We start from the raw sequence: 14218 nt of genomic DNA, 5'->3' as shown, positions 1-14218 counted from the left end.
AAGGTAAAAGAGAATAGAGAATGGGAAAGAAATAGAGTGATGGAAATAGAGCTATTTGATAATGAAACCTATAAATAATAAAATAAAAATGAAGAAGAAAATATTTTAATAAGTAAATACTCCCTGCTTTTCAATTAATTGATACCAATTTCCTTTTTTATCCGTTCCTCATTAGTCGACACTCTTATACTCCCTCCATTCTATAGTAACAGAGGCGTTTCGTTATGAGCACTCATTTTGAAAAAATAATAATAAATAGTTAAAGTGGAGAAAGAGTAAAGTAAGAGAGAGAATATTGTAGAGAAGACTCTTCACTACATTATTCTCTCTCTTACTTTACTCTTTCTACACTTTAACTATTTATTATCATTTTTTCAAAACGAGAGCTCAAAACGAAACGCCTCTATTACTGTGGAACGGAGGGAGTATTTTACTACTTCTGGTAATGAACCTCAACACTAATTCATTCAACTCATATTATATTATAAAATTAATATATAAAAGTAGGACACACATTTCACTAATTTTTTCTACCCACTTTAGATTACATTTTTTTAAAACTCATGTCAAGTCAAATGGTACTCCCTCCGTCCCAAGGTATTAGACCAACTTTCCTTTTTGGGATGTCCCAACATATTAGACTCATTTCCTTTTTTAGCAAAAAGCTTCTATCTTATTTTATTCTTCACCTACTTTTTTCTCTCTTCTCTCCCCTACTTTTTCCTCTCTCATACTTTACTCTCTCCACTTTAATTATTTAATATCAATTCCTTAAATCATGTGCCCAAAAGAAGTGAGTCTAATACTACGGGACGGAGGGAGTACCAATTAACAGGGGACGAAGGGAATATAAACTATTTTCAGGAACAGATGGAAAAATAAATACGGTATAGTCTATTTTTATCCTACCCCGTCCGCGAATAGGAGTCTCGTTTTCTCATTTTGATCTGTCCGCAAATAAGAATCCAATTCATAATTACTATAAATGGTAAAGAGGCCACACGTTCCTACCAACTCAATTCCTCACATATTCTTTTCGTTTCATAGTAGTGAAGTCATTTTCTCATTTTAGTATCTTCGATAATAGTTGAGTCATTTTCCTTTTTAATAAAAGTCAACACAATTTTCTCACTTACTTTCCATTTTTATTACTTTATTATCTCTATTTTTTCTCTCTTGCTTTATTATCTTTTTATTTAATACTTTTATACATCATTTTCTTGAAAAGAAATACTTCCACTATTATAGAACGAATAAAGTACAATAACTTAAAAATTAATATATAAGTGTGATTTATATTCAATTAATTTTTTTTCACTTATTTTTCTTAACATTTATTAAAATTTATATCGAAAAGAAATGAGATTTTTATATTTACTACTCCCTCCGTCCCGCTTAAGATGACACATTTTTCTTTTTAATTTGTCCCAACTAAGATGACACATTTCCTTTTTTGGTAACTTTCTCTCTCCAATTAATACACTCAACCACTTTTTCTCACTCCTATTAAAATATTCCACTTTTTTTATCTCTCTACTTTAATACTTACACTCACCTTCTCTCTCTCCAATTAATCACTTTAAACAATAACTAATAAAATCTCGTGCCGGCTAAGCAATCTGTCGTTTTAGCCGGGATGGAGGACGTAGAAGTTACTGCTCATACTATCTTTTAAAACGTCCACATCAGAATCATTGAATTGTTAAGTGTACAATAATACTATGAATTTGTCTTTTAGCCAAAATTAGCAAAAGAGGTTAAGCGCAGTGGTAGGGCCACCTTATTTAAATTAAAATATATTGTATTCTGAAAAATTATTTGTATACGCAGAATAAAGCTGTATTTCAATACAGTGGACGCCCCCATTCGTCCCACTCTCTCAATAAATAAGCAACATCAACCCTCTCCCTCTCTCTAGGGTTTAGAACATCCTCCTCCCCTTCCCCTCTCCGATTTCAGCAATTTTCAATTTCAATTTTATGCGCAACCGATGGCGGCCGAAAGCCCTACCAACCCTATACAGATCAGGGAGGTATGGTCCGACAATTTGGAATCCGAATTCGCGATCATCTCGGATCTAATCGACACCTACCCTTTTATCTCCATGGACACCGAGTTTCCCGGCGTCATCTTCAAGGCCGACCGCCGCCTCCCCGCCGACCACTACCACATTCTCAAGGCAAACGTCGATGCCCTAAACCTCATCCAACTCGGCCTCACCCTCACTGATCCCTCCGGCAACCTCCCCGCCCCCGGCATCTGGCAGTTCAACTTCTCCGATTTCGACGCCGCAATCCACCCCCACGCTCCGGAGTCGATAGAGCTCCTCCGCTCCCATGGAATCGACTTCGACGCGAACCGCTCTAAGGGGATCGATTCGGTCCGGTTCGCTGAGCTGATGATGGGGTCCGGGGTGGTGTGCAACGACGCTGTGAGCTGGGTGACCTTCCACAGCGCCTACGACTTCGGGTACCTGGTGAAGGTCCTGACGGGGCGGCCGCTCCCGGCCACGCTGAGCGAGTTCCTGTGCGTGCTGGCGGCATTCTTCGGGAGCAACGTGTACGACGTGAAGCATCTGATGCGCTTCTGTGGGAGTGGGGCCCTCCACGGGGGTTTGGACCGGGTGGCCCGGGCCCTCAAGGTCGACCGGGTTGTGGGAAACTGCCATCAGGCCGGTTCCGATAGCTTGCTGACGTGTCACGCTTTTATGAGGATGAAGGAGGTTTATTTTCCGGAGCAGTCTCATCAACAATACGGAGGGGTGTTATATGGATTAGAATTACAAGTGTACTGATTGATTTAAGTAGTACTAGTATTTAGTGGACTAGGATTTTAGGATTAGGAGTTTCGTCACTTTGTTTGCTGCATAGTTATATATTTTTTCAATATTTTATTAAGGCTTTTTCATTCCCACTCTTTGCCCACTAACTTTATTTTCGAATATCTAACAAAAATTCATAAATCAAGAAAATGTAATAGACTCAGAATATGTAACCCAAAAATATTGTGATCTAGAAGAATTTATTCTAAACCAATCATATAAATGGATGGTCATAGAGATCTCAAAATCTGAATGCTAAACACCAAGAACATCAACCTATATTACAAGAAGAAAAAAATGCCTAGGAAATTAGGGTGAGTGATGATAATGTACATAATATAGATTCTCACACCAGTAGTGATTTATTGCTACTGCATTTGTACCGTCTAATTTTGAAGCTGAACAGCCAAGAATGCCATCCGCCTTGCTACTCTGCTCAAACATATCTACATTATTGGTAGAGATGACCAACATTTTAACTCTCTCTAATGTACAACAGAAAGTCTTCTTCTGAATTCATTATCAAATCCCGGTCGGCCTGGTTGAAGGAGGCTTTGTGGTTTCTGGTGGAACCTGGTCCGGTGGCAAAGCAGAAGGCGGGGTAGCTTGAATTGGAGATGCTGCAATTGTGTTTCGTGCTGGAGTTTGGGCTCGTGGGGTGGTGATACCTGCTGCGGCATAATCTGGCACGTCCAAGCTCTCCCAGTCAATGACAGCTATGATGGGAAGTCATGGAATGTGGTGGTGTTGGATAAGAATGAAAACTAAAACAGAGCAAAAAAATTAATTATAATAGGATACAATCTATGCTCCACATGTCAGTGTAGCTTATATCCGCATCCGACGAAAGCCAGTAATCAGCACCACTCTGCAGAAATCAGATATCAGAGTAGAGTTAGAAGAGAAGGCATAATTCATGTTTTCAGATTTGCTGCAGTTCATTGCTATACATAGCTTCACAAAGAAGAGTATATATGTGAGCCTGTTCTTTTCTTGTATCAGCATTTACTAAAATCATTTTTATCTGTAGTGACTTACATCAACTTCCGGCACTATCTTGAGGATTCCACTGACGAAATCATGTGATGTGCTCGCATCCGAGCTAATTTGAGGTTCTACTCCCTGAATAGCAGTTTCACTTCCTCCGATTTCTGGCCTTGGAGATGGTACACAAGCATAGTTATTAGCCTCTACTCCCTGCACAGCAGGAATGCTTGGTTGTTCTTCGACAGCATTAATCTCCTCGAATTTTTCCTCAAATTGGCTGAAAATCGGGGGTCGGAAAGAAGAATAACAAGAAATAAACTCCAAATTAAATAAATATTTAGGACACATCAGATCAAGCTACATTTTGATGAGCTGTAGCATACTCTTTCCCTAGGGAAGCTAAAGGAGGAAAAATGAAACATACCTGACAAGGTAAACATCAATAGGCCCCATTGTGCTCCGAAGAACTATTCTGTACCTTCTCTGTGGATAATCAACTGCCTGTGGGAGGTTGAGAAACGATGTTAACAAATAGATACATTGGAACTGTTTCATTGTATTGTCCAAGCAACTCCAACGAAGTAAAGATAAAAAAATATACCTCATCAGGGTCTGGAACTTCTAAAGTAGTGCCATGAGGTGCTTTAATTGCTATAAGAGTTTCATTCTGGAAGATACACAACATAACTTCATTTTAGATCGAAAAGATTCAACATATAGGTTAGGGTACATAATATAGTTGTCAAGCTCATACCTGGAAGCAGGGTAAGGATTTTATATCATCTTCTGTAACAAAAAGCCACCTAGAAAGACATGCGGTAAGTGGTTAAACACTTAAAACCATACCCCAATTCAGCTTAAATAGTTTAGTTCCATGAAAAATAGGTAGACCAGTATGTTACCTTTCATTGCCTTCATCTTCACTCAGGCCCCTCAATTTTTCCTGCATTTCTCTGAAATGAAAGATAATTTATTAGAGCACTAGCACTCTCAATAGTAAATGAAAAAGTACATTTATGAAATTGAGTGTTAGAAGCACTTGGTAATAAGTTATAACCTTATGCGGTCATCTAATCTGCACTCCTCGATGTTCAGATTTTCAAGCTCTTCCTGAAGAAAGCAAGTAGATTCAAAGACATATCTATTGTCATTCAAAATATGACTTGTGGCATTGAGGTAGTCCATACAATACAATAATGTTTGCTCGAGGTTTCAGTGGGATGTAGTGGTTGCCATAGAAATTACATAAATGTTCTTATACGTTATTACTACATAATGGGTTCCATTCCCATGATGCAAAGATATTTAGCTCTACTCAGGTACTTAGACTCATCAATAACATTAAGGATGGGACAATCCAGATGGTATGAGAAACCAGAAATGGAAATCGCAAAGAAACAGTGAGTTAAAAGGACAATGAAAGTGAGGTGAAATGGCAAAAGAAAATTTTGTGCAGCTATACAATTTGTCCATTTAATATCCAAGTACCTGTAAAGCAGGTGCGCTCTCATCAGCTTCCCCTGGTCTTGCTACATCTAAACCCCTGTCAGATAGGAGGGAAAATCAGTAATGGTGTTATCTTAGTGGTTCTCAAGGGCATGTGAAATGTTAATGGCACAAAACAGAAGACAATTAAATTTAAAGCTATTGGAAGAGACTTTTCATACTTCCACTGAATTCTGTTTTTGAGATTCTTTTCTATAAGACCAATTCCTTCAAGAACATTAGTAATATCATATATACGCCTCTTCTGTACCTGTTGAATGAAAATTATGTCAGTAACAAACATGATTAAAGTGAAGTGTTACTTACCAACACAATTACCTCTAAAGTTTCTGCAGCCTTATTCAAATCTAGAACACCATTTTCTGCGTGTTTAATTAGATTGATGAACTTTTTTGTCAAGAGACCTGAGAGGATAATATATTTGTTAATGACTTCATCTTCTGATAAGCAGAATGAATTTGGATTGGAAGAGTTTTAACTGAGAGTCACGTAAACACATGAACCCAAAAACAGATGAGGGGGAATGATAGCAAAATAACACACAGATATTTCTCTTACCCAGTGAGCTATCAAAACGACAAGAACCAACAGGGGTGAGATTATTTCCACTAGGAGACCCTGCAAAACATGTTTAAGAATTATTAATACCTAGCTCAAGTGGAAAAATATTGAACAAAATAAAAGTATGCTAGGAGTATTCGTGAAATACAGTTCAGTGAGTTTGAAAAAGATATTGCTACGGCATTTTAACGAGATAAAATTTGATCAAACTCCCACTTACCAACATTTGGCATGGGAATCTGAGATGCAGCCTTGTTGGCCTTTGCCCTTGAAACCCTTTGTTTTCCTGGTTTTGTTGATGGTGGTGTCTGAAAGGGACCTTTCAGGATAGTAACATTGCCAGGACCTGCATTATGGTCAGCACGTTCCGCTTCAGGTTCTGCTACCCCAGTTTTTCGCTTTAGTGGCTTCCAGACAAGAAATAAGCAAAGGCAAAATCAGCAAAACAGAAAACATTACCCCTCAACAAATTAAGCTTCTCACAAGAATAGAGGAGTCACCAAGGACCATAAATGATATGTTAAGGAAAACACTACATTATTCTAGCATGACTATAAATGATAAACTGGATCTACATGCTTATTTAGCATGACAATAAAAAGTAGGTAACATTTAGCTGTTTCCATAGATTGGATAGCCCGGTTATTTTCAAAACTAAAAAATGCCAAGGAACAACACTCTAATTTTATTAGTTAGATTAGTAGCACAGATGGACAAGCCACAAATCAGAAACATAAATTCAAACCAATATTGTTCCCAGGTCCCAAAACCTCACCTATGCCGACCAACATCATTAAGATTAGTACCTATGTAACACACGGAAAGAAGATCGAAGAACTCTATAATGAAATCGATTGTGGTCATTGGCTAATGAAGAAGGCCAAAAGATGAGATGGACAACGTTGACAAACCAGAGCTAGAACTATCATAATTGATTAGATATTTCAATTACTCTCGGGACATGGAATGAAAAAACACAATCTTGTATCTTGAAAGCCAAAAGAAAGAAAAAAGGACAACTGAAAAGTGTGAATTATTTCCATGATAGATATTACGTCCAACCAGAGTTTTGATCAAGCTCAATTGGTTCAACCTTATATGTACCCTTGGAGCTAGATGAGCCTGATCAATGCAATAGTTAAAAGTCCACCCAAAACTTGCAAATGTTGAACAAATGAGTGAAAAGAATGACCAATCGTGCAATGCAACAAGAAAGCACATAACAGGTTAACAAGCAACTCAGACAAAGCTGAACCAAGCAGTAGATCAGCACATATAAACAAAACATCGTTGATGAATCGTTGCATTATGCATGTCTTTCCTTAGTTTGTTTGTTATCCAAATAGGTAAAATTTTCAGATAAATGTAAATTTCCATGATGGCCTTGAATGAAATAAAATTCAGTGCTTTTCATGTATAATAGACTTGATCCTGCAATAAACGGAGTCCCTAAAACTGAAAAGTAAGGAAGATACGCTAGAAAAATTGGGTTAACATTAGTCTGCTATACTTCATTCACAAAATACAGGAACAGAGCCAATCAAATGGAGTACATCTAAAGAATCACACTCCACGAAAAAACCCCTACTCCTATTTGACCGACGCTACTATAACTGCAAAGCAAACAATAAATGCTCAAGAAAACCGACAACAATTCATCTCGCTCTACTTAAATTCACAGAATTCAAGAGCTGAGAAAAGTCAATGCATCGAAAGAATCACATCAAACAAGAAGATCTCTAGGCCCATTTCAACGACGCCACTAAAACTGATAATTAACGAGAAATGCTCGACAAACGCCAATTCGAAGTGAAGAAGGAAAGTGAGAAGAGCTTAACACTCACAGGGCGCTTCCTGACAACAACGGACTCGGAAAATTCTTGATCAGGCCGCTGAGCATCACCAGTAGCAAAGTGGTGGTAGTCGCCTCCTCCTTCTCCTCCAGCGCCTCCACCAAACGGCGGCTTCATGGAAGGGAAAGGCAACTGCTTTCTCGAAGTCGGAGGCGGCGGCGTCTGCCGCTGCATGATTCGATCTATTTCTTTGGAGCTCAAAAAGACCTCAACAAACCAACAGAATTCCTGAAGTGTGCAATCAATTCCGGGTGTGAAGAATTGGGGGTTGAGGGGAATGAAATCGAAGGGGTAAAAGGGGTATAGGATTGAGGAAGGTGATGAGAATTGAGAGCAGAATGGAAGTGAGGGTTTTGGAGAGATCTGATTTGGGAGAGGCAGCAATAAAAAAGAGGGAAAGAAAATGGAGAAGAAAACGAGGGAAAGAGAGAGAGAGAAAGGAAGGAGGGAATTTGGTTCGGATATAGATGTGGAGGGAACGGAACCACTTTATTACTTTTTTACCCCTACCTGCGATTAAATTTTCAATTGATTAACACACACATTACTTTTTGTAACCAATCCAAGAGATTGTGGTGACATGTTTTACTTGACTCAACATCAATATATTTGATTCGACGTTAAGAGTTCCATTTCTTGGCCGCGTGAATTTTAAAAAATATTAAATGGATGGAAAAAAGTTACTAGAACTCCATATAAAAGCATCACCAATGATCGGCGAGTGGACCGGCCAGCTCCGGCCATTGTGGGCGGCGAGCGCCATTTCGGCGAGCGCTGACCGATGCGCTGGCTGATCGGCTCGCCGCCATTGTAGGTTGGCGATCGGCGAGCGATCGGCCAGCGGATTTTTTTTTTAAATTTAATTTCCGAAACACTATATATACGTGATTTAAACGCCTCCAGGCACATGCCGACATGCGCCAAGTGGATGTCCATATTCAACTCCAAAAGGTATTAATTGAAGAGTTGTGGGCGCGGAGGACTGCAGATGATAGTTTTTTTTGTTTTATTATGTAATTTTTTTTTGGACGCACTTTTTTTAATTTAATGAAATTATTGCATTTTTCCATATATGGGTTGTAAATTTAATTCTGTATTTTGTGTTTAATTCTATAAATTTAGTTGTTTTTTATTTGTGACTGTTGTGGCTAGCTTATGGCTAGCCTATTGCTTGTCCAGTTGCTTGTCCTGATGATGTGGCAGGAGGAGTTTGTGGCTAGCCTATTGCTATTGGAGATGCTCTAAGTTTTATTTGTGTATATTAATATTAAATAAAAATGTGAGTGGAATGAATTAGTGTAATGCGCGTCTCTATGACCATTTATAATAAAAATAAATCGGGACTCCATTCGCACACCGACTAAAATGAAAAAAAAAAAAGATTTCTATATTTGACGTGTAAACTTTCATTTAATAGAAATTTTTCGGGTGCGAATTTTGCAACAAACTGGAGTTTATGATATCTCTAGAATTTGTGACATTATTGTAAAATTACTAGAAATCGTGCATTAATTGATAATAAATTTTTTTGTAACATATAGCGGTCGAAGCCTAAGTAGCAATTGATTGAGGCTTTAGACTTAGACAAGACAAGGTGGTCTAAATGGAATAAAACTGATTTTGAAACGAAAGAGTAAAAGACCACTAAACGTTTCATCAAAAAAGTAACAATTGAAACTACAGTACGAGTATAGAATATTAATTTCACACAAATATGAATACAAATATACAATAAATCACATTTACCGATTATAGAGCTAATCGTTTTTCCTAATCATTAACGAAGTAAAATTATGTAGGTTTAAAACATTGTTTTCATTGTATTGGATGAGTGAGGAGCGTGGCTAGTTTTATGGTGGTGGAGTATCTATTCATATGCACTGCAATTGATTTAGATATAGTATATGCCAAAACTTAGAAATATCTTTCAGAAATGTAGTATACTACTCCTATTTATTATCCACTCATTCTCAATGTGTGTTTGATGCAGTGGCGGATCCAGAATTAAAAAATGGAGGGGGCGGAATAAAATAATAAAATATTAAATATAATACTTCAATATGTTTTTTTAGCAAAATGAAAGTCTATTACAATTCAAGTAGCTCTAGCATCTGTTAACCGAGACAAACTGATTTCTACGGGTATCCATATCTTGCAAACGTTTGAAGATTCTTTCATTAGAAACACTAGCAAAGATGGATCTTTCATTGTATACTACCAAACTGTCATTCAACCACTCATCTCCCATCCTATTCCGCAAGTCAGTCTTGACAAATTTCATTGCTGAAAATACTCTTTCAACAGATGCAGTCGCTACGGGTAAGATCAATACCAACTCAATCAGACGATAAACCAACGAAAAAACTTTATCTTTCTTGGTTTCAACAATCTTCTGAGATATGCTAGCCAAATCTTCAATAGCATTCAATCGTGCATCTCTTCTCACAATATCAACAAAAGTTTCAAGTTGTTTAAACAATTCAGTATGTTGAGTCCATGTGAAGTCCTATGGGTAAAGAGTAGCAAGATGAACAAGCTTATCAATATTAAAAGCAGCGAAATCTTTTTTGGATCGAGGCATGCCATACAACTTAGCAAGTCTGTGGATGTTATTTTAATTGAGCTTGAGGCGATAATGGTTATTTTTTTCGATCAACGGGGCGACATCGAAGGCAACGGAGGGGGCGGATATGGAAAATATACATCCGGGATAAGGGAAAATTAGTCGCATGGTGGGGGCGACCGCCCCCACCTGGATCCGCCACTAGTTTGATGATTTTAATATAGTGGAGTAACTAACAAGTGCTTCCTTGAGAGTGAAAATTACTCTTGGACAAAATATCAATGTAAATTGATGGCTACGATATTTCAAAAGTATATAAAATAAACAGAAAAATGAAGACAAATGTAAATTTGATCTCGTTTTTTAATCAACAGAAAAGTTGGTTTATAAGGAGTGACATTAAGTGTGATTCTGAGGGCTTCTTTGTGTTATCTTTTATATTTGCAGAAAGAATAAACGAATCATTTATCATTATAGTTTTATATGCTTATTATTGTATAAATATGGGTATAACAATTGATCTAGCTAGTATTTATCGTGTAGGAGTTTAACTTGTCCAATAAAATTGAATACCGCATCGAAAAATAGGCATTATATAGTATTTATTTTGAGTTATGAGTATGCACATTTAATACGGTTAGTCGAATTGTTAGTGAATTAATTGAAGAGAGGAAAGAGATATGCATAGAAAAATAGGAATATCTGTGACCACGATGCGGAGATAATAATAAGAAAGTAGAGAAAGGTGCCGTGTGTTGACCCCCAAAACTGCCACCTACTTCAGCCGCCGTCTCCCTCGCGCCTCCATAGACTCTTTCTTTCCACTCTCCGAAACTCATGGAGATTCTTCTATTCAACCCCATGGAATAAAAATTAAAAACCACTCGCAATCTCAGATCACTATCAATCAATCAATCAATCATCAATCAGCCATGCCGTGGTTCAGGAATTTCATCCACCTAGTTAAACAGTCACCGCCGCAGCGCAAACCGGCGGCGCTGCTGGCCCATTCTCCTCCCTCGCTCACGCAATTGCTGCGCCATTTCAGCAGCACCGAAATTCAGGCCAACCATCCGGGCTCGCGGCCGACCAAGGGCAACGAGAAGCCGAGAGTGGTGGTGGTGGGCACCGGATGGGCCGGCTGCAGGCTCATGAAGGATATTGACACTAATATCTATGACATCGTCTGCATCTCGCCCAGAAATCACATGGTCTTCACTCCTCTCCTGGCGTCCACATGCGTCGGCACGCTCGAATTCCGGTCCGTCGCTGAGCCGATCGGCCGGATCCAGCCCGCCATTTCCCGCGAGCCCGGTTCTTTTTTCTTCCTCGCTAATTGCATGGGGATCGATTTTCAGAATCACCAGGTAACATCGCTCAGATTCATTTTTCCATTTCTAATTTTCTGGATTGATTTAATTTAATTTCTTCTGCAATTGTGTTCTATTATGATGAATTTCGAGAGGGGGAATCTTTTCTGATTCTGTTGGTTAGAGTATATACCATTAAATAGTGAACTCACACATCATCCCCTTACTGTTGGAAGCGGTATTTTTGGGTTTGAATTGTGATTGAGTTAACTGTTAAAGCAAATGCACTATGTTCCTGACCTCAATTGTGACAATTCAAGTGATTAGTGAGGGCAGGTAATTATGAAACAGATTTCTGGATATCTATGTCTTTTTGGTTACCTTTTTCTTAAGGTTGTTGTTCATAATAGCTTTCCCACCACATTATGGTTTGGGTCAAGTCTTTTTTTTTGGTTTATAGCACAACACTTCTTAGTTTAGTTTCCAACTTCTTGATGGTCGATATAATTATTCGAATCCATTGTGAAAAAAATCTGATCTTGGTTGTAAAACTTGGACATAACTCATCTAGGATAAATCTACTACCAATTGTCAGGACACTTTCCACAAAGGTACGTTGTTATATATCGACTTTTCCTGTAACTATCGTCAGCTGTTGTTCGCTAATCCCAAATTTCATGCTAGGTTCACTGCCAAACTGTAACCGAAGGTGTTAATACCTTGGAGCCGTGGAACTTCAAAGTTTCATATGACAAACTAGTAATTGCTTCTGGAGCAGAGGCGTCCACGTTTGGCATCAAGGGCGCAAGAGAACATGCGACCTTTCTTCGTGAAGTCTATCATGCTCAGGAGATCCGCAGGAAACTGCTGCTGAATCTGATGTTGTCGGATGTGCCAGGCATGACATGTCAAGCCTGCTAAGTCTTCATTGTACTATATCGAAGTGAAATAATTTCAAAAAATTTATTTAGAGTGTTTGTCAAAATAGGAGTAACTGAGGAAGAGAAGCGGAGGCTCCTGCATTGTGTTGTAGTTGGAGGAGGTCCAACAGGAGTTGAATTTAGCGGTGAACTTAGCGACTTCATCAAGAAGGATGTTCACCAAAAATATTCTCACGTGAAGGATTATATTCATGTTACATTGGTTGAGGTTAGTCTGTCACACCGCTCACCCTCCCATCTATAATGGATGGAATCAAATGCATTCTAGTTGGATGTTGTATCCTTAATCTCATATTTCCCATTCTGCAGGCAAATGAGATACTGTCATCCTTTGACGACCGCCTTAGAGTGTATGCAATTAAGCAGTTGACTAAGGTAAAGGGAATTAATGTGATTATTCACAGACTTCATTCACTAAATACCAACCTTGATCACTGGTCATTATGTGCTTATTATTTAGCATAAAGTTCTTCTGTTTCTTGTTTTCCCTTGAACATGCTGTTTTGAGGTTCTGCATCTATGTTTATATAATATTGATTGATATATCAGTTTCTTTTCTCAGTCAGGAGTCAATTTTGTCCGTGGAATAGTGAAGGACGTCCAGCCGGATAAAATAATTCTCAATGATGGTACTGATATCCCATATGGGGTTTTGGTGTGGTCCACAGGGGTCGGTCCTTCGTCGTTTGTCAAGAGCCTCGAAGTTCCTAAAGCCGGTGGAAGGTATAGAAGTTGCACATTTTATTTTGAAGATGCTGAAATGATTAGATATGGTAAAAATTGAATGCTGATGGTGCAGGATTGGGATTGATGAATGGCTACGAGTCCCTTCGGTGCAGGATGTGTTTGCCATTGGGGACTGCAGTGGGTTTCTGGAAAGCACGGGGAAGACTGTTCTTCCAGCGTTAGCCCAGGTGGCAGAGAGACAGGGGAAGTATCTGGCGCAAGTGTTGAACAACGTGGGGAAGAGTGGCGGGGGACGGGCTAATTGTGCAAAGGGGTTGGATTTGGGGGAGGTTTTTGTGTACAAGCATCTAGGGAGCATGGCGACAATAGGGAGGTACAAGGCCCTAGTGGATCTGAGGCAGAGCAAGGAGGCGAAAGGGGTGTCGATGGCCGGATTCAGCAGCTTTTTTATATGGCGGTCGGCGTATCTGACTCGGGTTATAAGCTGGAGGAACAGATTCTATGTGTTTTTCAACTGGGTTACCACCTTGGTGTTTGGTCGTGACATTAGTCGGCTTTGAGTCTCCCATATCACATGTATTCTATATATGCTATTTTGCTAATATCAACTATTTTTTTTTCCCTCTCTCTCTAATAAAAGTGTTCATCTTCTTTATAGGAGTACTATCTTTTTTGTTTTTTTTTTCCCACTAGCTCTTTTCTTTCACAATATTACTTATTTTTGCTTTCTTTTTGTCACTAGGCTCTTTTTTCACTAAAACTACACGATGCTTTCCTTTTCATACAGCTTTCTTTTTCCATTTTACAACCCTTTTTTTAACCAACAACTGAGAAATACTAGTACTTGTTTTTTTCATTTCACAAGATAAAACTAATTTTAATTTTAAATCTATCACTCTATTTATTATAAAAAATACTATTATACTATTTTTATCATCTATATTGAATTTCATAGTCGAACTATCTAACTAAAGGTTTCTTAACAAATT

The 14218-nt window shown here is 38.4% G+C and overlaps 2 protein-coding genes and 1 pseudogene across 3 annotated transcripts; 2 read left to right on the top strand and 1 right to left on the bottom strand.

Annotated features, from left to right (window-relative positions):
- Positions 1 to 1851: 1851 nt before the first annotated feature.
- On the top strand, positions 1852 to 2913 carry LOC125221972 (putative CCR4-associated factor 1 homolog 11 pseudogene; annotated as a pseudogene).
- A 78-nt stretch (positions 2914 to 2991) lies between these two features.
- LOC125221300 (transcription factor E2FB-like) lies at positions 2992 to 8178 on the bottom strand. The gene is made up of 14 exons (XM_048123421.2): positions 7720 to 8178; positions 6096 to 6282; positions 5873 to 5932; positions 5633 to 5718; positions 5476 to 5564; positions 5297 to 5351; positions 4866 to 4918; positions 4711 to 4761; positions 4563 to 4611; positions 4410 to 4475; positions 4233 to 4309; positions 3860 to 4085; positions 3623 to 3689; positions 2992 to 3537 (listed from the first exon to the last, which is right to left on the bottom strand). The coding sequence occupies exons 1-14, from the start codon at positions 7900 to 7902 to the stop codon at positions 3344 to 3346; spliced, it is 1443 nt and encodes a 480-aa protein (XP_047979378.2). The 5' UTR covers positions 7903 to 8178; the 3' UTR covers positions 2992 to 3343.
- Positions 8179 to 10984: 2806 nt separating this feature from the next.
- Positions 10985 to 13886, top strand: LOC125222676 (internal alternative NAD(P)H-ubiquinone oxidoreductase A1, mitochondrial-like). Of its 2 annotated transcripts, XM_048125417.2 has the most exons (7): positions 11323 to 11658; positions 12173 to 12212; positions 12286 to 12499; positions 12590 to 12750; positions 12852 to 12917; positions 13105 to 13265; positions 13342 to 13886. In XM_048125417.2, exons 1-7 carry the CDS (start codon positions 11468 to 11470, stop codon positions 13787 to 13789), a joined length of 1281 nt encoding a protein of 426 aa, XP_047981374.1. In that variant the 5' UTR covers positions 11323 to 11467; the 3' UTR covers positions 13790 to 13886. The 2 variants fall into 2 exon arrangements, with proteins under 2 accessions (XP_047981373.1, XP_047981374.1); XM_048125416.2 differs by lacking the exon at positions 12173 to 12212 and having other exon boundaries at positions 10985 to 11658.
- The last annotated feature ends 332 nt before the right edge of the window (positions 13887 to 14218 follow it).

The sequence above is a fragment of the Salvia hispanica genome, chromosome 1 (genome assembly GCF_029641045.1).
Source record: "Salvia hispanica isolate PSC_SH4W2 chromosome 1, Shi_PSC_v1, whole genome shotgun sequence".
Classification (NCBI taxonomy): domain Eukaryota; kingdom Viridiplantae; phylum Streptophyta; class Magnoliopsida; order Lamiales; family Lamiaceae; genus Salvia; species Salvia hispanica.
This window is presented reverse-complemented; position numbering and strand designations above follow the sequence as displayed.

What these genes read in the sequence shown, in the direction of transcription:
- LOC125221300 (XM_048123421.2), bottom strand. Translation starts at nt 7,902, where the DNA reads ATGCAGCGGCAGACGCCGCCGCCTCCGACTTCGAGAAAGCAGTTGCCT. An exon ending in AGATTAGATGACCGCATAAG is followed by an intron (nt 4,762 to 4,865) that starts GTTATAACTTAT and finishes CTTTCATTTCAG; the next exon opens with AGAAATGCAGGAAAAATTGA. An exon ending in AGATAGTGCCGGAAGTTGAT is followed by an intron (nt 3,690 to 3,859) that starts GTAAGTCACTAC and finishes TGATTTCTGCAG; the next exon opens with AGTGGTGCTGATTACTGGCT.
- LOC125222676 (XM_048125416.2), top strand. Translation starts at nt 11,224, where the DNA reads ATGCCGTGGTTCAGGAATTTCATCCACCTAGTTAAACAGTCACCGCCG. An exon ending in TCGATTTTCAGAATCACCAG is followed by an intron (nt 11,659 to 12,285) that starts GTAACATCGCTC and finishes ATTTCATGCTAG; the next exon opens with GTTCACTGCCAAACTGTAAC. An exon ending in TTCATGTTACATTGGTTGAG is followed by an intron (nt 12,751 to 12,851) that starts GTTAGTCTGTCA and finishes CCCATTCTGCAG; the next exon opens with GCAAATGAGATACTGTCATC.